Below are 25609 nucleotides of genomic sequence, written 5' to 3'. Positions count from 1 at the left end.
TAGTATTGGACCCGTACTACTGACAACAGAGGATACGTACTCGAATCAAGGAAATTCACGGAGATTCTAGGAAGCCTGTATGATGTGGAATTCTTTGGGTATGCTCTGATCATTGTATGGTTGCTTTTGAGTATGGCGCTAGGCACTCATGGAGGAGGTTCCGGTTCTCGTTCATGTTTAGGTTCAGGTTCTAGTTCTGGTGCTAAGCCGATTAACGAGAGGATTCGCGAGTTTGTTATGTCTATGACTGATCGCAGTAGTTTGGATGCGACTCCTGTGATGTTTGATACCATCAAGGAGGGGATTATGGAGCTGCTCGATGAGTGGCTTGGAGCTTTCCATGCAGATATTGCAGCTGGTCAGATTGGGGCACAAGCTCTTTCTTTTCGGGAGTTCAAGGCTTACGGAGCCCCATAGTTCTTCAGGAAGAAGGACCCTACTATGAGTAGGTGGTGGATTGCAGACATGGAGGATGCTCAAGGGACTAGTTTCTATCTGAAGGGACCGAAGGTGGGATTCACATCCTGCCTTCTGATGGATGGAGCCGATGAATGGTGGGAGGAGGTTAGACACTCTATGGGAGCTGCTGCCATGGCAACCATCACTTTGGATATTTTTTCACAACGTTCAGGGATGCGTTTGCACCAACTATTGATGTATAATAGTTAGTGAAGGAGTTTCAGGACCTTCTCCAGACGATTGAGATAGTGGCGGAGATCACCGCCAAGTTCAGGGAGAAGGCCTTGCTAGTTTCGCAGTACGCTGCAGATGAGGAGATGAAGAAGATAAGGTACCATGATATGACGCAGGATGATATTCGAGAGTTTATGAGCCTGTCGATCTACAAGACTTTGGATGATATGATTGCTAGAGCCCAAGAGCGGGAGATTGAGCTGCAGCTTCGGACGAAGCACGGGCCGGAGCAGGATCAGACTGTAGTGGGAAAGGCGAAGAGGCCCAAGACTCAGGATTCATGATCGAGAGGCCGTTAGGGTCGGGACCGTTGTGTCAAGTGTAAGAGGAATCACGAGGGGATCTATCATGCGAAGGGAAGGGGTTGCTTCAGTTGCGGCCAGACTGGTCATTTTATTCGGGATTGTCCTCGGGATACGGGTCCGATTTGTTTTCACTGCAACCAGGTAGGCCACATAAAGGCTGACTATCCGAGGTTGACGAGTGGAGCGGTAGGGAACTTGCTCCAGCTATACTGAGGGTTACTGATGGCCGCGAGGTGGGTTACTGATGGCCGCGAGGTCAGGGCCGAGGCTCCAGTGGTGAGGAGTCTAGCATTTCATCTGCATGCTAAAGAGACCCGAGTTCCATCAGGTCTTGTTGCAGGTAGGTATCGTATTCGTTTCCTTCATGCATATATTAATTATGCTTTTGATCATGTGATTGTGTGTGAGACGTTATGTTCAATTTATTTAAGTCTCCACCCAATAATCAGAGTTTCTTTATGATTACTTGTTTATTATTACTCGAGGGTTTTTCATATGCCAATTTGCATACTGAGAATCATGTTGAAGGGTATCTGGTTGAGCCGGTTGTAGGCATAGACACAGGAGGCGGCAATCCTTTTTAGCGTAAACCCTAGGTGAGAGTGAACTGAGTGTTTTGCTTGGAGGATTAGTAGACGAATTGATTTTGATGTTTCCATCGCAATGAGTCGGAAGAGGTTGCAGTGTAAGCTCACTGGATTTTTGGAATTCGAGATGGTTGAGACGTATAAGGGATTGATCAGAACGTGAGTGTTGGGTGAGTTGTTTTCAAATTCATGCTTTCAGGGTTATGCGTGTGGTTCTCGCATCAGAAGCTTGTAGACAGAGATGTAACCATTTTTCCTTTCTGGGACAATGAAGATAGAGTTAAGATGTGTTTGTGTCGCTAAGGTTGGATGTAATTTGAAGGGTCGGTTAGCGCGTTGAACCAATCATTATCGTTAGTAGGGTAAGAGCTGTTGTGATCTATCAACTTCCAGACATGGTTGATGCATGTCTGCATGGGTTTTTCCTAGTAGCAAGTGAGTTGTTGGATTTTTTGTCTATCTGTTCTGAAAGTGGGTTATTCGTTCTTTGTCATCAGTTGAGGTTGTTCAAGGATTTGTAATTATATCAAGGGAAGGTGCTTTGGATGCGACAATCTTTCGCCAGGAGTAGCGAAGTATTTAATCTGGTATGGGGTGTGGGTACCCTAGCTTGTTTGGTCTTGGAATCTTAGTTCTTGTAAGCTTAGGATGATAGTGGTGGAGTAGTAAGGTTGTGAGATAGTTCGTAAAACCATTAGTTATGAGGTTGGCAGAGTGCAGCTGAATCCAAGTGGGGGAGAATTGTTTAGATTAATAGGAATATTTCCAAGTGTGAATCAATGTGGAACTCTATATTCTAGGTCAAGTGGAGATCCAGTTCTGGTTGTGGCATGAGACAAGGTTTATGACAGGAATAATGTTCATTGTTTGGTCATAATCAGGGAGGAAAAAGCTGAAGATTCAGTTTATCTTGTCCAAGGACACGAAGCATCGGTAGTGGTGCATTATGGGTTCGTGACTAGGTTCATGTTGAGGACTGTGTTAGAACCTCTATGTATGTTCTTGTTTGATGAAGGCTTTGGGGTTCAAAGCACGACCCGAACGCCTGTTTGGGTTTAGCAGGTTGGGGTTTCAACTCATGTGTACTTTGGCGCGGTATGGTGGATAGTTGGCAAGACCATGGGCTGGGCCCATGGCTATAGTGGAAGTATGGCAAGACTACGGGCTGACCCATTGTATCCACTAGATGGAGCTTGGTCATTGTAGGAATGGTTGTAAGACTGTGAGGGGATCACATCCTTCGTTCGGGTTGAGTCGGGCTCGTTATTGTTATTTAGCCGCTCCGTGTTATGGCAGGAGGGCTGTTAGAGTTGTATCGCTGGGTAGACTAGTATAGTTCCTGGATGAGGGCGAGGCCCGTTTGGCTATGCTAGCTTGGGTGAGACCCATGTGTGAGGCTCGTTTGATTATTCTAGCGTGGGTGAGACCCATGGGCGAGGCCTGTTTGGTTATGTTATCTTGGGTGAGCAAACCATTCATACGTTTGAGGTTATGCTCAGGGCATGTGGTATTGGTGGTGAGTCCCCAGGCCAGTGATGGAACATTGGCAAGATCAGGGTGTTTTGTGATCTTAATGTTCGAATAGATTAAATGATGTAACGGGGTATGGTGAATCAGTAAGTGTATGATTCATGAGGGTGGGACCCGATAGTGATTGGCAGGCTTGCGGCATTAGAACAAGTTTAGAGTAGGGAAGCTCAGTGATCAGCGGTTTGGATCCATGTGGTAAATATGCTAGGGTAGCCTTTATCAGTTAGACTCTTAGGAGGAGTCTCGGTATGCGACTATGTGTGATATTTTCAGTCTCAACAAATGGGAAATGATTCCGCACCCCAAATTATTAGATGGTCAGGGTGCAATAAGGAGATATCAGATAGATCGAATATGTGAATTTTTGGTTATTCGGATGTGAGTTATGTATTGGTTTAGCACCAGTGGTCGAGACTTGTGATGGGAGTCTCCTTTGTTTTAAGGTTCAAGGTTATACACATCAGTGAATGGTCAGGGGTTATGTTTTCCACTTATCAGGGAAATATGCGGAGTCAGAGGGGATTTGTTCGTTTTGGCTTGCAGATTGAAGTCCTTGTGGATGTGGGTTAAATGGTACTGTATGTACGGTAGATTTTTTGGATTTTGGGCGGAATAGTTTAATTTTCTCTTCATTGGTTAAGGTCGGTGTGTCAAGGTTCGTTTTTTCGTCAGGGCATGTGATGTATGCCAAGATTGAGTTTCGGTAGCAGTGTTGGAAGGCAGTCGTCTATGTGAGATGATTTCACAGTTTTATTTTGGAATTTAGGAAGTTCAGTCAAGGTCGGCTGGTATGGCAAAGTAATTTGTAAGGAATGATTTTGCGGACGAAATCTAATTAAAATAGGGGAGATTTGTAACATCTAGATCTTTGAAGTATGGGTTTTAAAAGTATTTTTGGATTTTTGGTTGGCCGCGACATGGTGGAGGCATCACCACGACGTGGCAGAACTTTAAAGGGGTGCATGTCTTTAATGAGTGTTACAACGTGACGATATATTGGCCACGACGTGGCATCCATTTTGTGCAAAATACTAGTTCTGGCTTTTGTGCCCTTATTTAAGGGATGTGATGGCTAGGGTTTCCACACCCTTAGCCTCCATCACCTCTCACTCAGTCTATTTGCATCTGTAGCCTCCATTGTTGAAGATCTTGTGTTTTGTTGGTATTTTGGTGTTTTGAAGAAGAAGGAAGCACACTCGGAGTGTGGATCTAGCTTGCAAGCCTCATTATCATCTCCAACCTTATATTTTGGACCTTTGTAAGTGATCAAGATTCAACCTCTATTGCTTTATGCCTCTTGATCTAAGGTTTTGTCCCGTTTTCTTCTTGACTGAGCATGTTGGAGTGGAAGGATCCCATAAAGTTAGCAACTTTATCGATCCTTGGGGCCCCTTTAAGCACATATGTTGTAGATCTGGAGTTTATTGGATGTTATTGGTCCCATGCAACTTTAAGTTCTTTTTTCTCCCATCTTTTGACCTAAAAATGGAAGAGACGTGCATTGGACATGCATGTCCATAAAGCACCAACTTTTATGTTCCATTTGATGTAAGAAAGCTTTCTGGAAAACAGGGGTGAGTGACTTGATGATTTAGAGCTTATTGGTTACGTTATGCTTCTTGATGTCTTTAAGGACCTAGGTTTAGAGTTCTTGTCTTAATGGATAAAACTGGAAACTTTATCCATCCAGACCTTGGGAAGGATCAGATTTGAACTTTAGAGCCTATGAAATTGGAAGAAAACAGCTTAACTCGATTAAGCTATTCAGACCAGTACCCACGACGTGGCCTTTAGGCTGCCATGATGTGGTGATTGGGGACCAGTCAATTGTTTTGGCATTTTGTGCCAACAAAGTGACCAAGGAAGGCCACGACGTGGGGGTTTGCCGTGGACTTTGACTAATAACTTATTGACCTGGGTTGACTATTGGTCAAGATTGTTGGTTTTAGTGTGTAGACTAGGGTTGGACCTTGTATGTTTTGATAGGAGTGTGTAGCTTCTTTTATAGGAATTTGAGCAGTGGTTTAGCAGATTTCGTGAGACAGGTGAGTCTTCTCACTATGCCGAGTAGGATGCTAGCTGTCTTTGTGACTCTTGCATGTGTATGTTGGGTTGGGCCCATTGGTATGTACGCTAGGATGGGTCCATTTGCATGTTGGGATGGGCCCATGGATATGTTGGATTGGGCCCATTTGTATGTTAGGTTGGGCCCGATGTATGGTATGTCGTATTTTGGGGAACTCACTAAGCTTTATGCTTACAGTTTGTGACTTAAACATTTTTCAGGTACTTCCAGTTCCACAAGAAGGGCCCGTCTTGACTACACATCACCCCCTTATGATTTCCGCACTAATGATTATTTACTCCGATGATTTTCATACATTTGTACTATGATTGGTTTTGAAACACATGATGTATGGATTTGATGATTTTAAAAATGAAAATTTTTATCAGTATTTTTGGAACGTTCAACTTGGTATTAGAGCCTTGGTTTGAGGGATTCAGGCACACTCTCGGGTGTGTACGAAATCAAACTGAGGAACTGGAGTCTTTTTGAAAGAAAATAATTTTTTTCTAAAAAGACTTTTACAAAGAAAGGGGTGTGATGCGTGCAATCAACCGAGCTCAAGTAAGTGATGCCCAAAATACCCATACCTGTTGTTATGTTTTGTATGCTAGAAGTTAGCATAAGGATATGTTCAGGGTTGCATGCTAGAATGCCTATTTCGAGAGATGCCTTTTAGAAAGGATGCATGTTGATGTTTTGTGGGCATATAGAGTTTTACTGCTTGAATGTTGATTGCTTTGTAGTACTCATATTGATGTGAGTTACCTTATTAAATGAATATGTTAACTTACATGTTGCGGAGGTTAAATATTCTTCGTGTGATTGATTTGGCGCTATTGCGCAGCTCTTGTATGAGTCCAGCTGTTGTAAGGTTGAGTCCTTTAGTCGAAGGATTATGTAACCTTTGTTGCATGTAGTTGTATTCATGAAGTAGTTAGCTGACATTAGTACATGTTTTTCAGCAACTGATGGTAGGGTGGGGTGGGAATCCTACGAGATCTTAAGAAGTCCTTTAGTGGAAAAGGTGCACTGTTTAGCAGGTTTTGGGAGTACTAGTTTAAGAAGGTGACTTACAGGATTCAGGATGATTCTTGAGGAAAGTATAAATATGTGTGTAAGGTAGTATTGGACCCGTACTACTAAAAGAACAAGATACATACTCGAATCAAGGAAATTCAGAGAGATTCTAAGAAGCCTGTAGGATGAGGTATTCTTTGGGTATGTTCTAATGATTGTATAGCTACTTTTCAGTATTGTGATGGGCACTCGTGGAGGAGGTTCTGGTTCTTGTTCTGGTTCAGATTCAGGCTCTGGTGCTGAGCTGATTGATGAGAGGATTCGTGAGTTCTTTACATCTGAGATTGCTCATGGTATTTTGGATGTGACTCCTATGATGTTTGGTACCATCAAGGAAGGAATTATGAAATTGATGGATGAGTGGCTTGGAGCTTTCCGTGTAGATAGTGTGGCTGGTCAGATTGGGGTACAAACTCTCTCTTTTTGGGAGTTCAAGGTTTGCGGAGGCCCAAATTTCTTCAGGAAGAAGGAACCTATTATGAGTAGGTGGTGGATTGCAGACATGGAGAATGCTCAGCACACTAGTTTCTGCACGGAGGGATCGAAGGTGGGATTCACATCCTGCCTTCAGAGGGATAGAGCCTGTGATTGGTGGGAGGAGGTCAGCCACTCTCTAGGAGCTTCTGCCCTGGCGGCCTTGCCCTAGGATGATTTTGTGACGACGTTCAGGGCTGAGTTTGCACTAGTTATTGAGTTGTATCAGTTTGCGAGGGAGTTTCCGGACCTTCGCCAGATGAAAGAGACAGTGGCAAAGATCACCGTCAAGTTCAGGGAGAGGGCCTTGTTGGTTCCACAGTTACACTCAAGGGTTTCTTGGAATTTAAGGTGATTTAACCTTGAAATAAAGATACTTACACTGAAGGGTTTCTTGGAATTCAAATAGATGTTGACTTTTCTTTTCGATGATAGATTGATATCTTTCCTAAGATATGTAGTTAATTTTGACGGTTTCTCTTTTAGAAGCAGTCTTGAAAAATAGGTTTTTGGGCTAACCGTCTATAAATAGTTGCTTTATTCACAAAATGAGAACATTCATTTTTTTCATTCAAGCAAGACTATGAGAGAATGGAGTTTTAGATTTGAGATCGAGTGAAGATGATGAGAAAGGAGGCATGGTTCAGAGGATCATACTTTGCTACTCACATCATAGTTAAATCTCATAGGAGATATCATGTGCGATATGAGACACTGATTGAGGAGAATGGAGATCCTTTGGAAGAAAATTTAATCATAGAGAAGACTTATCCCTATCATCGAACTATAACAGTGGATCTGGCTCATGGAGATGTAGTTGATGCATGACATAATGAAGGTTGGTGGTTGGGAAGGTACATTGGACAGAAGCCAATTGGTTGTCAGTTGGAATGTACAAAAGTTCAATCTTCCCTTTTTGAATAATATCTCTGATGAAATGATGTCGAATTTCTATGTGATTTATCTTTAAATGTTGAACTGGATTTTGAGTGATTTGAATGGCACTTGTTTTATCACAAGAAATGGGTGTCTTTATGAAGTTCAGATCATAATCCAACAACTGATTTTGAATCCACAACACTTAATCAAAACACTTTCCAGCAATAACATATCCACTTCAGTTGTTGAACATATCACTGCTGTTTGCTTCTTGCATGACCAACTGATGAGGCTTCCACCTAACATTTGACATCCTCCTGAAGGGCTCTTCCTATACAAGGTGTACATGTATAGTAAGAATCTGTATAGCCTACAAGCTCAAAAGACGAGTCTTTAGGGTACCAAATTCCAAGATTTGGAGTTTCTTTCAAGTCTCTGAAAATTCATTTGATAGCTCCAATGTAAGATTCCTTTGGTGGTTCTTGATATCTTACACATAGAATTGTGGCACACATGATGTCAGTCTTGCTAGCAATGAGGTAAAGAAGAGATCCAAATATCCCTATGTATATGGAAGTATTAACATCCTTGCCATCTGGATCAATCCAAATCATTATAAAGGTGGACATGGGAGTTTTTGCAGGCTTACAATCCAACATTGAATATGCCTTGTGGTGACTGTTTCACTTGAAGACCAAGGAAGAAGTTCAACTCACTAATCATGCTCATTTCAAACTTGGTTGCTATAATATGTCCAAAACCTTCACACATGCTTTCATTTGTAGATCCAAAAATGATATAATCTACATATACTAAAGCCAAAATCAGACCACTACCATGAATTTAGAGCTTGCTTAAGGCCATATACAACCTTGTCCAATCGATATACATGACAAGGGAAGTGTTCAAGCTCAAAACCAAGAGATTGTTTTAAAAACACTTCTTCTTGAAGATCACCATGCATAAATGCAGTTTCCACATCCATTACACTTTGAATTTCTTGAAGGAAGCACAATAAATGAATAATTGATTTGCTTTAATCTATCTACTGGAGAACTTTTTTTTATCATCGTCTAGTCCTTCCAACTGAGTGAACCCTTATGCAACCAATCAAGCCTTGTTTCTTGTAATGATTCCATTTTCATCCAACTTCTTCCTGTAAACCTAACAAGTGCCAACAATAGTTTTTTAGATGGTCTAGGAACAAGATTCCATACATTATGTCATTTGAACTCATGTAATTAATATTGCATTGGCTTGATCCATTCAGGGTCTTTCAAGTCATCATTAGTCTTCTTCAATTCAATAAGAGATACAAAGTTGACATATAAGCAAAAGTTGCTTGAGAATTTTCTTCTTGTCTTGAAACTAATCGATCGGTTTCTTAGGGTCGGGGCCGTTGTGCCAAGTGTAAGAGGAATCACGAGGGATCTATCATGAGAAGGGAAGGGGTTGCTTCAGTTGTGGCCAGGTTGGTCATTTTAGTCAGGATTGTCCTCGGGGTACGTGTCATTTTAGTGGAAGGATGAGGATCAGTCACATCAATGGAAACATCAGTGGTTGATTTATCAAGATTTTAATCAATATGACTTTGATCGACTGGAGAAGATTAAATTGCAACGTCCTCATGATATTCTTGGTCCGAGAGAGACTTGATGAAGATGGGAGATATGTCATATGAGACACTTGGATAGTTACTGTCCATCGTACCACCAATGGACAAGAAAGTGGTTTGAGTCAATTCTTACAGTAACTTGCTTTGAAGATTATCGGTGGATGATTTTGGAGAGAACCCTTCATTAAATTTGACATGAATTGATTCTTCAACAAATTTTCTTCTAATTTTGTATAATCTATAAGCCTTGGAGATTGAGGAATATCCCATAAAGATTCCTTTATCAACTTTTACTTGAAACTTTGACATCTAGTCTATTTGGTTCAATATAAAACATAGACAACCAAAAATGTGAAAAGAGGAGATGTCATGTTTTCTACCTTTAATTACCTTATATGCAGTTTTGGCATGTATTTTCACAATAATGGATCTTTTATGAGTGTAACATGTAAATTTAATAGCTTCATCCCAGAACTGAAAAGGTAGATTTTCTTCAATAATCATTGTGTTGTCAGCTTAAATTAATGTCCCATTTTTTCTTTCTACAACACCATTTTGCTTAGGATTCCTAACTGCTGAATTTTTTTGAGAGATTCCCTTTTCTTCATAGAAGTATTCAAGAGTAAAGTTTTTGAATTTTGATCCATGATCACTCCTAATTTGTCTGGCCTTCTTATCAAGTAGGACTTCAGTGTTTTTTATAAAGTTGATGATTTCATTAGCTGCATCACGCATGCTTCTATGTAACAATACGCATGTGAATCTTGATAATTCATCAACAATGATTAGAGAGTATCTTTTTCCAGCTTTACTTTGTACAAGAATAGGCCCAAAAAGATCCATATGAAGCAAGGAAATCTAAAAAATAAATAGATGAACATTGCTAAGACCTAAATGATGCTTTATGTTGTTTTCCTAGCTCACAGGTTGAGCATAACTTATCTGTCACAAAGCTTATTTTGGGAATAACTTTTATAAGATATTGATTTGCTATTTGGAGATGGTCTTGAAGTTTAGATGAAAAAGTCATTTATTCCACAACCATTTGATATTTGATTGGGCTCTTGAAAAGAAAAAACCTCTTTAAGGAATTGCCAGTTGAGAACATGTCGAGTATGTAGATGTCTTCTTTTCTCTTGGCACTGAGAACCACCTTGTTTCAATCAACAATCATGCCTTCATTTTTGTTAAAATAGACCTCATAATCAACAATACACAGTTGAGTTATTGCAATTAGATTATATTTCAAACCTTTCACGTAAGAAACTTTAGAAAACTTAAAAGAATTGTATTTGAGAGTGCCATGTCCTTTGGTGAAACCTTTACTGTTGTCTCCAAAAGTAACACTAGGACCATCTTCTTTGTCAAAATCTTCTAGAAGTGACTTTGATCATGTCATGTGTCTTTAACATCCATTGTCAAGGTACCAAATATGCTCATGTCCCTGAGACCACACTCAAAAAACATTAGTTCTCCTATTAACCCATTTCGAAATAGGTTTGATAACATCTGTTTTAAGAGTTTTCTTTCTTGATTCATTTACCACAACTTAGCATTATATTATCACTCCTTTTAGATCCTTTTTAGCGAGGACAATCTTGAGCTTCATGATTCCTGTTTCCATAGTTATAGCACTTAGCCCCTGCCTTTCTTTTAGATTTAAAATACTTGATCTCATATTTTTGAGATTTAAGTTTCCAAAGTTGTTTAATTTTAGAAAAACATGAATTGTTTGAAGGCTTATTAGTTTTAAGGCGATTATCTCTTTGAAAAGAACCACCATTGGATGTTGATTCAGACACATCAATGTTTGTAGACACTGATGCTTCTGACTTAGTATGTACTAATGAGTCTTGATGCTCATGAGTATCCATTGAAACCATGGTTTCAGGATTTTCAAGAATAATATTTAACGCATTGTGTTTCTCACCATTAGAGATTGGAAAATTAACAACACTTTCTCTATCAACATTAAAATTTTGTTGAAAAATAATTTTGATAGATGGATCAGTTGAAAGAATACATCACTAAAGAATAGTTTTTCTAGTGTTGTCAATTTCCCAATGGTTGTTAATATAATCTTGAACATTAGATTCAACAAAATTAACAAAGTGATTCTTGTAATCTTGAATTAACTCTTCGGTGTTTGGAAAATTTGGTTCTTTCTTAATTTATTTAGAAAAATCAATAGCTTCTTGAAAGTTTTCACCAATAATTTTAAGAGTTGTGAAGGAATTTGATTATTGACAATTTTGGTGACACTTATGTGTGAAATGGTCCATTTTTTTTAAGTTATCAAATTGTAAAAATGTCTTATTCCTTTCCTCAAGAAAGACTTGATTAGAGAACTTTTGATTTCTAAGAACAATTTCCAAATTGACTAATTTACGATTTTTATTCAATTTTGGATTGAGCATGTTCAAGTATGTTCTTAAAATCAAGTTTTTCCCGGTGAGATTTTTTAAGATCAAGACACAGATACTCAAACATCATATTTCATAATCAAAATAACTTCCAAAATTTTTAACTTGATAAAGAAAGGAAGGATCCCAATTTTGATTTCCACAATCTTTAGCAGCTTGAGTTAAGTCAACTTTAAAGGAACTAGAGGTGCTGCCTTCACTGATTGACTCTATTGTTGGTTTAAGGTGTCTAAGGTCTTAACTAAATTAGTATAATCTTGTGAATAAAAGCAAAGTCCTTTTTGAGTTTCCCTTATAACTAGAAATAGTTAAGAGTGATATTAGGAGAGAGAGGAAATAATTTATTAATTTATTATATGATTAATAAATTGATTAATAATTTAGAATTAATCAGAATTAATTAGTAATTAATTTTGGATTAATTATAATTGTTTAAATGTAGAATGGTTGAATTTCAATTGTTCAATAGTTGAGCAAATGAGGCAGTTCCAGAACCTTCCTTATGGTGGACAGTTTTAGAGAGGTTCCAGAAGGTTTCTACAAGCCTTCCTTAGTTAAGAAGGACTACCATTTGAATAAGATAAATATGAAATATTTTATTATTCAAATTAGGGTTTATCCTGGTATCCTAACAACAATAAATAAGACCCCTTATAGAATTTTTGGTCACTAACCCTATTGAGAAGTAATAGCCAAAAATTCGATCCCCTCTCCTCTCTCTAAATCGTTCCTTAGATTTCTAAGGTTTTGGGTGTGAGCCATTAGAGGCATCATACTTTTGGTGCTTGCGTTCGAAGGAAGATCTTGAAGAAAGTAGATTATTATTTTTGATAATAGAAAATATATGTTTCTAATCCTATGATTATCGATTATACATAGATTAGTTTAGGTTTTTCAAAGTATGTTGCTATTATGAGAAAATCCATAGATATCTAGGTTGCATGTGTCCATAAAATAGTTTTATGTAAATTTTGTTGTGCAAATCATGTTGATTAAACTTTATTATAACCTAGAAAACCTATCATCTATATTTTCCATCAAACACAAGTATTTCTTGTCTACTTTTTTTCATAAGTAGATGGATCGTTCGCATCCCATTTCTTTTCTTCAGCAAGTAGCACTTTAGACTCAAGATTTTGCTTTTTCAAACTAGCCACCAATTTGTACTTGGTCTTATAAGACTCATACTTTGTGTCATAGGATTTGACCTTGAAGTCCCTTGCATAATGCTCGTTATTACCACACTTGTAGCATTTATCAGGGGTAGTGCTTTTTCCATTGTTAATTCGCGATATCACTTTAGACTCAAGATTTTTCTTTTTCAAACTAGCCACCAATATTTTGTACTTGGTCTCATAAGACCCATCCTTTGCGTTAAAGGATTTGACCTTGTAGTCCCCTGCATAATGCCCATTATTACCACACTTGTATCACTTATTAGTGGTAGTGATTTTTCCTTTGTCATTTCGTGATGAGGAATCTACTTCAAAGTTCTTGGAATTGAAAGATCTTTTATTAAATTTGAATTTCATTGAGTTATCCAAACCCTTGAACTGTTTTACTATGAGTGCATCTTGAGAAGCTAGTTGAGTGAATTACTTATATTCATCATCTTCACCTTCTATGTCTTCACCCTAGGAGATTTCTTCACTATCACTGAGATCTTCAATGATATTAGAGATTTTATACATGAGAGCGACGAGTTTGTATTTCTTAACTTCCTTCGTCTCTCTCACACTTTCTCGCCTTTTCTTTTTTTACTTTGTTCATAATTTTTGAGATTTCCATAGAGACTAGGAAGGTTCTTCTCTTTAATTTTCTCGTTATTCTTCAAAATATCAGCACGGTGTTCCCAACTCTCATCAAGATAGTCAAGAAATTTATGAATATGCATGTCATTATTCTTAAGAATCTCAAACTTTCTTGGATCATTGATCAAACAGTTAAAATGATTAAAAGTACTAGTTAGAGGTTCATTCTTCTAAGCAAAAAATATGCATACTTATGAATGAGAGATTCTTATGGTTGTTCTTATCTTCATCAGTCCCTTTGTAAGTAACTTTGAGAGTGGCTATATTGCTTTGGTTGACACAAAATTTTCCACAAGATGATAAACATCATATGGAAGTGTTGAGAAGATAGCAGCCCTAGCCATGACATCCAAATTTGATTTTCTCATTTCTTATTTTGTCCACTGATGAGTAGGGGCTCTTTTCTAATATGGTTCTTTGCATTCTTCAGTGATGGTTTGATATGGAACAAAAGGGCCATCATTCAAATTGTCCATCCTATTGGTATCCATAGTTTCGAGAACTATCACCTTCTTGCTTAACCACATGGAGAAGTTGTTCTCATCGAATGAAGGATATTTGTTTAATGAACTAGAACGAAAATAAGATGAGGAATATGAAGAACTTGATGAAGCCATTTTGAACGGAACAATTTAGATGTGTAACGTCCCATTTTTCTGAATAAAATTTTCATTTTTAAATTAGAATAAATACTTATTTTCAAAAAGTTATAATCAAGATAAAATCATTTGTTCATAAACCATAATCCAAAATCCGATTTATAAAGAAAAGCATCGTGGAATCTCAAATCATAAGTCTGCTGATGTGTGTGCAATCACGTGTTTACCTTCCCATGATCCGAAGAAGTACATTAAAATATTAATTGACAACTGTAAGAACAAAGCTTAGTGAGTTCCCCAAAATACCACCCATAACAATATACATATAATGCATACAAACAATGGCCTTCAGCACAAAATTAGTCTGCCGCTTTGGACTTCATCACAAAGCTGGTCCACCCCGACCTTCACCACATAGCTAGCCCGCACCTTTGACCTTTAACATAAAGTTGGTCTCCCTATTTGGCCTTCATCATAAAGCTGGTATGCCCTACAAGACAGAGTGGGACGCCCTCAAATTAACACATAATATGTCAACACACACACACACACACACACACACACACACACACACACACACACACACACACACACACACATATATATATATATATATATATATATATATATATATATATATCAAACAGATACACAGACAATCCAACCCCACATGCAACTAACTAACTAGTCTACCTGCATAACAACGTACCACAACATTGAAATATCTTTATGCCTAAGAGTCATTATAGAATGGTATTTTCTAATGACATATGTGTTGGAAATAGGTGTCCAAAATCATTACTAATTGGTGCAACTTTGGGAATAATAGCAAAGATCTTTTTGGGCTGCCCTCAAGAGCAAGAATAGCTAGAAATAGTTTTAGGAGATTGAAAAATAGTTTATTAATTTATTACATGATAATAAATTAATTAGAAACTAGTTAAAATTAATTAGAACTAATTTAGAATTAATTCAGGATTAATCTAGAGTGTAGGGACTGACTGCTAATTGTTCAATAGTTGAACAATAGGAACATTCTGGAAACCCTAGGTGGTGGATGGTTTTGGGAGACTCATTGGAGGTTTGCATAATCAATCCTAATAACAGATAAGGAAATAATTTGAATATGTATTAAATCCTAATATTTAATTGATTCAAATTAGGGTTATCCTGTTACCACAACAACTATATAAAGGGGCCTTATGGAGCTCATAATGTCGTCCAACCGTACCCTCCTGGAAGCCCGAAAAAATCTGATCCCCCTCTTTCTCTCTCTCAAATCTCTCTCTTTTAGTTTCTAAGGTTCTTGACTTTTGGGTGTGAACCATTAGAGGTACTCTACTTTGGGTATTGGTCTTTCCAAGAAGTAACAAGAGCAACAAGAGATCCAAGGTACAAGACAATTCGATTTGTCAAAGGTTAGAGGTTTAATCCTTTCTATGTTATCTTGTTAGGTAAGTTTTAAAAGTACATTGTTATAATAGTTAAACTTAGATCCTAGGATGCATGTATAGTTAGGATGAATTTTGAATGTTTCCTCTTCCTTAATCTAGAGTATAGATATATAGAAAAACCAACAATGGTATCAGAGCCTTAAGTTTTTGTTATATGCACAAGATTTAAAAATAACAAAAATCAACGAAAGAAACCTGTTGCCGTAGGACGCAGTGCTCCCTAGCCTTGGAGCGGCGCGCCCTGCTGAGTTTATTGTGATTTCAGATTTTTAGCAATGTTTTCAAATTTAGAGTTTATCTTTAGTTTTAATTATTATCTAAATCTGATTAATTAAAATAGGAAGATAAATATGGCTAACTAATTTGAAGATATGGATAATGACTTTAAAATTAATTAATTTAAATTTAAAATTAAAAACTAGTGAAGAAACCGGCGTTGCGGGATTGAAACTTTTTACTTGCATAATCAGAATTTATTATGATGGTTGAAATACATGACGATAGACGTAGTTTACATTAGCTATCTTCACTGTTGATTATACATTTGTAAAGTTGTTTTCGTTTATGGAGTATGAAGTCCTGATTGTCTTCGATTGATTGGTCGTCAACAGCTGCATCGTGAAGTAATTTTTTTAGGAAACCAACACGAACTGTTGGCATTGTTGATGTTTGGAGATGGTGTTTATAGGATTTGTTGTCCATGACAAACCCTTCTCTCAATCTGGTCTGTGTAGCTGCAAGTAGATCCTGTATTTCTCGTAGGTAAGTGGTTTGTGAAGAAAGCACCATCCAAATAAGAAGCATTCTTTATTTGTACAGATAGAAACTTTATTTATTAATATGTTTTTCCATATTGTGAAAGTTGATTCAGAGCAAATGTACGATGATCTAAAAACTCCCAACACTTTTTGCATGACTACTGTCCCGCTGAGCATACCCCAATACCAAGGAACCAGCAAAATTTCAAGAAATATATCATGTTATTTATAATTCCAAAAACCAATCACTAACTATTAAGTAATAATCAATGGAGAATGTTCAGTCACAGTATTGATTGCAGCTCCTAGAGGTTTGTAGTAACACGTACTAAACAATTAATAAATTATAACACCTAAGGAAAACTTTTAACCATTACTTGTCTTATCGTGCAACACGGTTCCTTCTTCCCGTTTAAAAAAAAAAAAAAAAAGGTTGTTATTCATCATGTATGTAAGATCGTTTATATTATTGGTACATTGCCTGTATTGGTAGTAAAAGTAAAGTATGTTGCTATTACCCAACAAAAAATTAAGATTAAATCTACTAAAAAAGCCAAAAAAAAAAAAATATTACCAACGGAAACAACATCAATGGCCTCCTTATCAAGATTGCATCCAAACTCATCTTTGTCCTTTGGGCTGATCTGTTTTTGTTTTCCAAAACCAAAAAAAAATTCTACTTGTAGCGGATATAAAGCATAAAAGATAAAGGGTCAAAAATTAAGTTAGAAAAGTAATAATATATTTTGAAGTAATGAAATATAAACAAATGCCAAACAGTAAAATGATCAAAAATGTTTATTGATCACTTTAAAAAATCACAGGATACCCACACTTTAATAGCCACCTGATAGGAAACTAAAAGAAAAGCCAAACAATTGCTTAGTTTTTCAAGTAAAATGATATAAGTAATTAGTTCCAAGAAAATCATAGTGCAGTGTTATATTTGGTTATTATGTGATAGCGAACAATCGTAATCAAATATTTGAATGAGTATCATCTCCACAATCAAAAGGATCGTATTCTTTCTGCAATTAGAAAAAACTAATACAAAATTAATTGCAGAATTACCAGATACATATTTGGTGGTTCAAAGCTGTGTACACTTTCACCAACTGCCTTTAATCCAACAAAATATACAACAACATCAACTCCACAGAACATAGCCGCCATTGAAGAGCAAATAAAACAACAAAAATAGATAGTTATAGACTATACAATAGCATGAGAACTATTATGTCAGGTATAAGTGTTCTAAACAATAAAGAAAAAAATAATTTACCTTTAGTACTCTTCCTTAACATTTTTCTCCCGTGAGTAATCTAAGTTAAGAAACCAATTGTTAACGATTAATAAAAAATGACCATCATACCCTTACATCTTTTATTCGGTACAAAAAAAAAAAAAAAAAAAAAGATTAAATTTTATGCCATTCCGAAAAATATGACAGGGCAGAGGGGTGATGATTATAATGCACAGCACTCGTTCGTTTTTATTGTTGGTTGCTATGGTAATATTTGTTAATATTATTGGTCCCTAAGTCATCTAAGATAGCAACCCAATAATTAAATAACTACGAAGAAGGTTTTTTTGGTTTTATGTACAAAGCTACAAAAAATACATATAAAAGGTTGAACAACTTACTGGTCCAAATATGAACTTTTTTGCTTTAACACTCACCACAAAGTAAGTCCATTGAGAGGGAAAAGGCTGAGTTGAGGATGAAATCTGTAAAAAATAAAAAAAAATAAAACATTGTAATTTTAGATTAATGAACCAGAACCAAATAAGTATTCAATTAGAAATCAGAAAAAGAAAATGAAAACCTATTAGAAATTACCTCAATAATATTCTAACTTTAGAATAAGAAAGCTTTATAAGGTCGGGATGGGAGATAGCAGAAAGTTACTTCTTTGCTTCACAATATCACAAAAGTTATACACTCAGAAAAGTCACCATATATACGAAAATTTATGCATTCAGAAAACTAATCTCACTACAAAAAATAACAATTTCAGAAATATCAATCATCAGAAATCACAAAGCATATGACTTGTGAAAACTAACTTCACCATATCAGAAAGATGAAATTCAGATTAAGTCCAGAAATCACCAGAAATTAGAAAAGTAATGATATCAAAAAAAACTAATTTCAATATATCAGATATCATAATTTTAGAAATCATCACTCATCAGATATAAGAACACTTCAGAATTTCAGAAGAATAATTTTACTGTAGCAGAAACTAAAAAACTAAAAAAAATAAAAAAATCAGAGAGAGTATTTACCTCAGACATGAAGTGAGTTTTGTGCTGAAATTCAACCTAAAGTCTTATAGGATAACAAAGTGTCATATTTTTTTTAAAAAAAATGTTTTTTTCTCATCAGCTTGCTTCCTTCCCAACGCCTTCAGCCACATCTTATTCTCTTCCAAAGAGTTTGTATGCTGCAAAACTCCCCACTTATTGTTAGTCCAACCAACATTAACCATACTAAAGGTGGGAGATAACACTGGGAATTTCTTCCCTTGATTTCAAAAGAAAATTTGGATCATCATTGCAAAAAAAAAAAGATGATGAACCCGTGTATGTCGGAGGAAAGTCGATCAAAAGGGTAGACTGGAATAAAGAAGCTGACGCAAAATCGGTATCAATGGATATAAAAGCAGCTTCCTTTTTTTCAATTCCAAATCGGAGGGATGGGGAGGCGTGGTAATTACAAAAGAATATCTACACCAAGACAACACAAGGATACCATTCAACAGAGCAAAATAAAATTGCTACAAAGAGAGGGGAACTACTGGGAACCAGCAATTCTATAGAAAAACGTTCAAATATCATTCTATCAAATTGGTAGCGAGTCTAAAAATCAATTAAAAAACTGTATTCGAACTCTTAAAACTTTTTTTCATCGTCAATTTTAAGATTCTTCTGGCATCAGGTAGTTCGATTGGCGATGTTGAACTATAAAAATCAAAACAAAAAAAAACATGAACATATAATTAAGAATTTGAGGAAAATAGGTGGAAGAGATGAAAACCTTCATCTTCAGGCATTGCAGAGACCACCGGGAAGACCATGCTGAAAAAAGGTTATTGAAGAGTTAGGGTTTTTTAGCGTTATATGAACTAAATTATACAATAAATCAGACATTGATTAAATTTTTTTTTTGGGAGGGGTACTCCTGTTCGTAGTTCAAAATTAGTATATATATAAATAATTTAGTTAAATCAAATAATTTTAAATTGTTTAAAATTCACCCTTATAGCATTATAAAAGCTTATGATAGAACATGAAATTTATATATATGTAATACTTTACAGCATTATAAAAGCTTATGATAGAACATGAAATTTATATATATGTAATACTTTACTATATGTAAAGGTAAAATATTACAACATGTTTCCTCACATGTTTAATTAATGATCGTTAGTTGAATCACGACCAGGCCTTATTCATGAAGTCATGTTATAAGAGAGGTATAAGGTAACGACCTATAAAATGACTGTTGAATGAGTGTCATTTTCACTCATCGATTCTTTGTGTGGTGGATTGTCGTTAGCCAAAATTGTTCGATAGGACAATGTCTCATTAAAAGTATAACAAATATAATACTAAAAACAAAATTCTCATTCTTAGTTTTTTTTAGAAAAATGTGAATTATTTTTGATCCATGATTAGTGCACATTATTCGTTACGAGCCTATTTATGGAGCCGACACATAAATTTAAGACATAAAAGGGAAATGATGTGGACTTGTGGTTATGGATTATTGATGGAGCGTGTGTGGTTAATTGACACATCAATTTGAGAGTCATGATATAATCAAGGGTCACATGTTCTTGCATGGTTCATTCACGATCATATTTGTGAGACCACGGTATCCATGGCACAAATAGAGGATGTGAACATCTGACTGAACATGCCATTAAATAATTTTAATGAATCTCAAATATCTAGGAGCTTCATAGTGATTGAAATTATTAAAGTGCATTACCTACCTAAAATAAATATGTAATATGATTACGGTATCCCTCTTTATAAAACAAATTGAAAATATGGTTCCTAGCCTTAAAATAATTTGGAAAATTATTTAAGGATTAAATCAACTAACTAAACTCTATCTCTTTTATAGATGTCGGGAATTCCTCTTCCTCTTCCTCCTCCTCCTACCAACCAAAACATCTCACTCGTTTCTATTCTTCGAAGAGAGAAAATCCTTGGTGGGGCTAACCACCTTGACTGGAAGAGAAATCTGAGGATCACTCTGAGGTATGACAATCGTTAGTACGTGATCGATGATCCAATTCTCGAAATCGATGATTACTCAACCGATGAAGAAAAATCCCTCCATGCGAAACATGCTGATGACTCGAATAGGTTCTCTTTCATCATGATAGCTTCCATGTCCTCAGATCTTCAAAAGACATTCGAGAACACTTGGGCTTATGAGAGGAACTTGCAATTAGTGAAAATGTTTCAACAAAGGGCAAGACAAGAGCGATTCGAAGTCGTCAAATCCCTAACGTCATGCAAACTCAAAGAAGGTGGTTATGTGTGTGATCATTTTCAACATATAGAGAGTTACATTAACAGACTAGAGAACCTCGATGTTGTCTTTGAAAAGCACCTAGCAGTGGATCTCGTGCTTGGTTCTCTTCCAAGTTCATATGATAATTTCATCATGAGTTATCATTTGAATAGTGTGGACAAGACAATGATGGAGCTCTACAATCTACTCCAGACAGATGAAGCCGTAACGAAAGCTCATGATGTGACAACCAATCATGTCCTTGCCATCCAAAGTGGTGGAAGACACAAAAGAAAGCGTTCAATCCCAAATTGAAAGAGAAAGCTGTGGCTTCACATTTCCAAAGTGGAAATAAGGCTAAAGGAGATAAGCCATATCCACTTATGACTTGTCCTATGGAAGCATTGTGATTATATTGTGGCGTGAAGGGGCATTATAAATGAAGCTTCCCCAAGTACTTGGAAGATTTAAAGGATGGCAAGGTGCAATCGACTGGGTCCGGTTCAGATACTTATATGATCGAACTTCATAATACTACTACTTCTAATTCAAGGGTTATTTATATTGGATGCGGTGTTCACATATGCTCAGTATTGCAAAGGACTAAAGGGAAGAAAGAAGCTTAAGCTTGGGGAGATTGATACAATCATGGGAAACAGACAAAGGTCGCTTGTCACGATGGTTGGAGAGTTCGAATTGAAGCTTGATAGTGGAGTTATGATTGTTTTAGTTAATTGTTATTATTCATTAAAGATGTCTAGAAACATCATTTCTTTCCATGCATTGTATAAACAAGGTTTTCATTTTTCGTTTGACAATGAAAAGGGTGACTTCTAGTTTATAAAGATGGTTGTTTTGTTTGTAAAGCATCCCCTTGCAATGGAATATTTGAAAGTATTATTTGTGTTTCTAATAATGATAATGTTAATTTTAATATTAATTCTTCTAATAGTCTAGATAAATCGTGCTTGTGGCACTGTGGCCTTGGCCATATAAATAAGAAGCGCATCACGAAGCTACAGTTGGAAGGAATCTTGGAGTCATTTAACCTCAAATTGGATGATGTATGCAAATCTTGTTTATTAGGCAAGATGAAAAAATCACCATACACTTGGACTTGTGAAAGAGGTATGGGATTGTTAGATCTCATACACATATATGTGGACCCTACAAATCCGCCATAAGGGACGGATACTACATTACTTTTACTGATGCCTACAATAGATATGGTTATGTTTATTTGATTAAATATAAGTCAGATACTTTTGAAAAGTTCAAAGAGTATCATAATGAAGTAGAGAACCAATTAGGTAGGAAAATAAAGGCTCTACAATGTGATAGGGGAGAAGAATACCTTAGTATCGCGTTCTACAATCATTTTAATAATTATAGAATAGTCTCATAGTTGGCTCCTCCAAGGACACCACAACTGAATGGTGCTTCTGAAAGGAGAAATCGGACCTTATTAGATATGGTTCGGTCTATGATGATTCGTGCTACCAATCAGGTTTTGGGGCTATACAATTGAGATAACTACTCGTATCCTAAACCTTGCTCCAACTAAGAAGGTTTCAAAGACACATCATGAAATGTGGACATGAAAAGTTCCTTCGCTTAACCACATTCATGTTTAGGGTTATGAGGTTTTAGTTCGGCACGAAACCCATGAAAAACTTGAATCCAGATATGAGAGATAAGGGTGAGCATGGTGCGGTTCGGTGTGGTTTTTGGACCAAACCGAACCGCAAACCGCAAGTTGCGGTTATACATAATGAAAAACCGAACTTTGCGGTTTTGTTTCAGTGCGCTTTTTTGGTTTTTCTTTCGATTTTGCGGTTATTTCGGTGCGGTTTCGGTTTTTTTAACCAAAAAATAAATTGGTGTGGTTTTGCGGTTAAAATGATACGGTTTTTCATGTCCAAAATAAAACCAACTCTGTCAAAAATGGAACCAAAAGTTGAAATCAAACTCCATAACAGTTTAACTTTGTGGAATGGAACCACTTGGTTCAAAGGAACCAACCGGTCGGCAGAACCAAATCTCTTATACATAGCATCTTTAGCTATGTCCATTTATAAGTTATATTCCTCATTTTTTTTCTTTATCAAGCGATGCGGGATAGCCACAACAAACATATATATTATTTTAAATCCACTATATATAATTAATTTATTGTATTCTTTTACATACAACAAGATATATGATTTCTTAGTTTACATACATATGATTTCACATAATTTATTCTTTTACACCCCCCCCCCCCACACACACACATATATATATATATATATATATAAATCGGTGCGGTTCGTTTTTTTTTTTTGCGGTTTTTTCAAAACTAGAAACCGCACCTCACCGAAATCTTTCGGTTTTTGCAAAGGTAGAAACCGCATCGTCGGTTTTTGTTTCGGTTTCAGTTTTTCGGTCTTGGTTTTGCGGTTTTTCGGTTTGCGGTTCGGTTTTTGCTCACCCCTAATGAGAGATGTCACTTTTTCAGCTATCCACAAAGGTCTTTTGGATATTTGTTTTAAAAAACCAGTGAAGACGTGGTGTTTGTAGCTCGAAAGTGAGTGTTTCTTGAAAGAGAACATATATCTCAAGAAGTCTGTGGGAGTCAAATTAACCTTGAGGAATTGTAAGAGTCAACTGAAAGTGAAACAATAGTTGGCACTAACTCTCAACCATACTTTGAAAAACCTGTTGAACCAAATGATATTTCCTTATCTCTTTGCAAATGTAGTAGAGTTAGCCAGTGACCTGAGTATTATTGTTTCCGTATAAGTGTGGATGGGGACACATTGGTCAGTGATAGATCACTAGTTAATTTGGATGATCCGACTAACTACAAAGAAGCCATGATGGGCCCTGAGGTTGCCCAATGGAAAGATGTTATGGAAAATGAGATTCAATTCATTATGGACAAACAAGTTTGGAGTTTTATTGATCCAAAATGTAACGCCTGGTTCCTGGTACGCATTTAAATTATAATGTATTCATTTTTATAGAGCAACTCGACAAGTTGGTAGACCCAAACTCGTTTAGTAGAGATCAGAAGAGACGCGAGTTTTTAAGTAACCTACTCAACGAGTTGAGAGCCCTCAACTCGACGAGTAGGCCGGCAGGGGTGAAACCTAATTTCGGGGTTTTGCACCCTATTTAGGCATCTTAATCCCCACATGCTGGCCTCATTTCTAGCCTCCAAGTCCCAAACCCTAAATCACGAAACCATAATGCTTTGTGTGAGTTTGTGAGATATTCTTGAGTGAATCTTGTGTGTTTGAAGCTTGTGAAGGAAGGAGAAGCTTGGGGATTCAAGAAGAAGCTAGTAGATCCAGAGACACCATTGCATTCTCATCATTTTTATGGTAAGCATGTCCCAAACTTTCTTAGTAACTTCTTAGATCTTCTTCTTATCATTTTATTGGGTTTTGGTCCAAGAAGCATGATCTTTGGGAAATGGACGTCCCAACTGAGTATACCATCAGATCTGGAATCATGGAGGGCTTTCATGGCATAAAGGTGCAAAATTTATGGCCATTGAAGCCCCACACAAGCTATAGGATGTCATTTTGGCCTTTTAAGCTCCAAAAGGCCATGCATGGAGAGAAAGGTGGAAGCTTTACATGTTAATATAATGTCTAGGGTCCAGATCTCAGTTTGTATGCTTTAGCTTGGAGTATTGATGGCTTGTGAACCAAGATCTAGGTGCTAAAGAGTTAGGGTTTGAGCTAAATCCATTAAATAAGGGTATTAACTGGTAAAGTTGGAAATTTTACCCATAAAAGGACTTTTTTAGTGTATATGAGAAGTATGAAGCTCATATCTGAAGAGTAGGGGATTAATCCATTAAGATGTAGCAACAGACTGAAGAACTCGGTGATTCCATAGAGAAACTCGAAGAGTTGAGTCGATTTGTCCCGATACTGTCAAGGGTAGAACTCGACGAGTCTAAGGAGGGAGTCGATGAGTTGACTCACTTTATCACGACTACGAGTAGCAAGGGAACTCGGCGAGTCAGGGGGATGACTCGACGAGTTGAATCAACTCGAAATGTTCACTTTGACTTTGACCGAGTGTTGACTTTGACTTTGAATAGACGTTGAATTTGATTTTGACCTTGATTTTGACCAAGGTCGACCCGTGAAGGGGTCTTGAGTATAGAATGGTATCTAAGGGGTTGTTTCTGTGTATGGCGTGAGTAGAGCCGGTTCCAGGAGCAGAGACATACAACTATTTCACCCGACATTTGAGGTGAGTTTTCTCCTGTAGGAACGGGTCGAAGGCACCAATTCCGGCCCGTTTATGTATGTTAGTATGTTCCGGACTAAGATCTGATGCCGGGTGGGGCTCGATGTAGGTTTATATGTTTTCCGGGTTTTGATCCGATGCCGGGGGTACCCGATGAATGTTGTATGCTTAATGTCTTTGTGATTCTTGGATGTGTTTGTATCTGTATGTTTCCGGACTACAGTCTGATGTTGGGGAAGTTCCCGAGGAATGTTTGTATGCTTTCCAGATTTCGTTCTGATGTCGGGCGGGGCCCGAGGAATGTTTACATGTTTATGATTAGGTGATCATGCTTATGTTTATGTGTATTAGTAAATATGCTCATACGTATGCGGAGCTTTGCTCGGTGTCGGGCGGGGCCCGATGCCTGATGCAGTCTGATGTCGGGCGGGGCCTGATGTAGCAGGACGGGCCCCACTATAAGTTGGTATGTGATTATGTGATATGTGTATGGTATGTGGTAATTTGGGGAGCTCACTAAGCTTCGTGCTTACGGTTTTCAATTTTGGTTTCGG

General features: G+C 37.0%; 1 protein-coding gene and 1 long non-coding RNA gene across 13 annotated transcripts; one reads left to right on the top strand and one right to left on the bottom strand.

Annotated features, from left to right (window-relative positions):
* Positions 1-14283: 14283 nt before the first annotated feature.
* LOC145166129 (uncharacterized) lies at positions 14284-19471 on the bottom strand. Of its 12 annotated transcripts, XR_013740417.1 has the most exons (7): positions 19314-19471; positions 18563-19237; positions 18114-18189; positions 17918-18001; positions 17556-17595; positions 17345-17392; positions 16580-16917 (listed from the first exon to the last, which is right to left on the bottom strand). It is a non-coding gene; the product is annotated as an uncharacterized LOC145166129 (long non-coding RNA). The 12 variants fall into 12 exon arrangements; XR_013740399.1 differs by adding an exon at positions 14284-14551 and having other exon boundaries at positions 16848-16917; positions 17345-18001; XR_013740391.1 differs by adding an exon at positions 15938-16262 and having other exon boundaries at positions 16848-16917; positions 17345-18001; positions 19314-19469.
* A 1210-nt stretch (positions 19472-20681) lies between these two features.
* On the top strand, positions 20682-21122 carry LOC145129169 (uncharacterized). The gene has a single exon (XM_079063899.1). It carries the CDS (start codon positions 20682-20684, stop codon positions 21120-21122), a length of 441 nt encoding a protein of 146 aa, XP_078920025.1.
* Positions 21123-25609: the final 4487 nt, after the last annotated feature.

The sequence above is a fragment of the Lactuca virosa genome, chromosome 1 (genome assembly GCF_052849685.1).
Source record: "Lactuca virosa cultivar CGN04683 chromosome 1, Lactuca_virosa_CGN04683_v6, whole genome shotgun sequence".
In the NCBI taxonomy this organism is placed as follows: domain Eukaryota; kingdom Viridiplantae; phylum Streptophyta; class Magnoliopsida; order Asterales; family Asteraceae; genus Lactuca; species Lactuca virosa.
Note: the sequence above shows the minus strand (reverse complement) of the source record. Positions and strands in the feature narration are given on the sequence as shown.

Bases quoted from the DNA above. Each gene is read 5' to 3' on its own strand.
- LOC145129169 (XM_079063899.1), top strand. From the start codon at position 20,682: ATGTCCTCAGATCTTCAAAAGACATTCGAGAACACTTGGGCTTATGAG.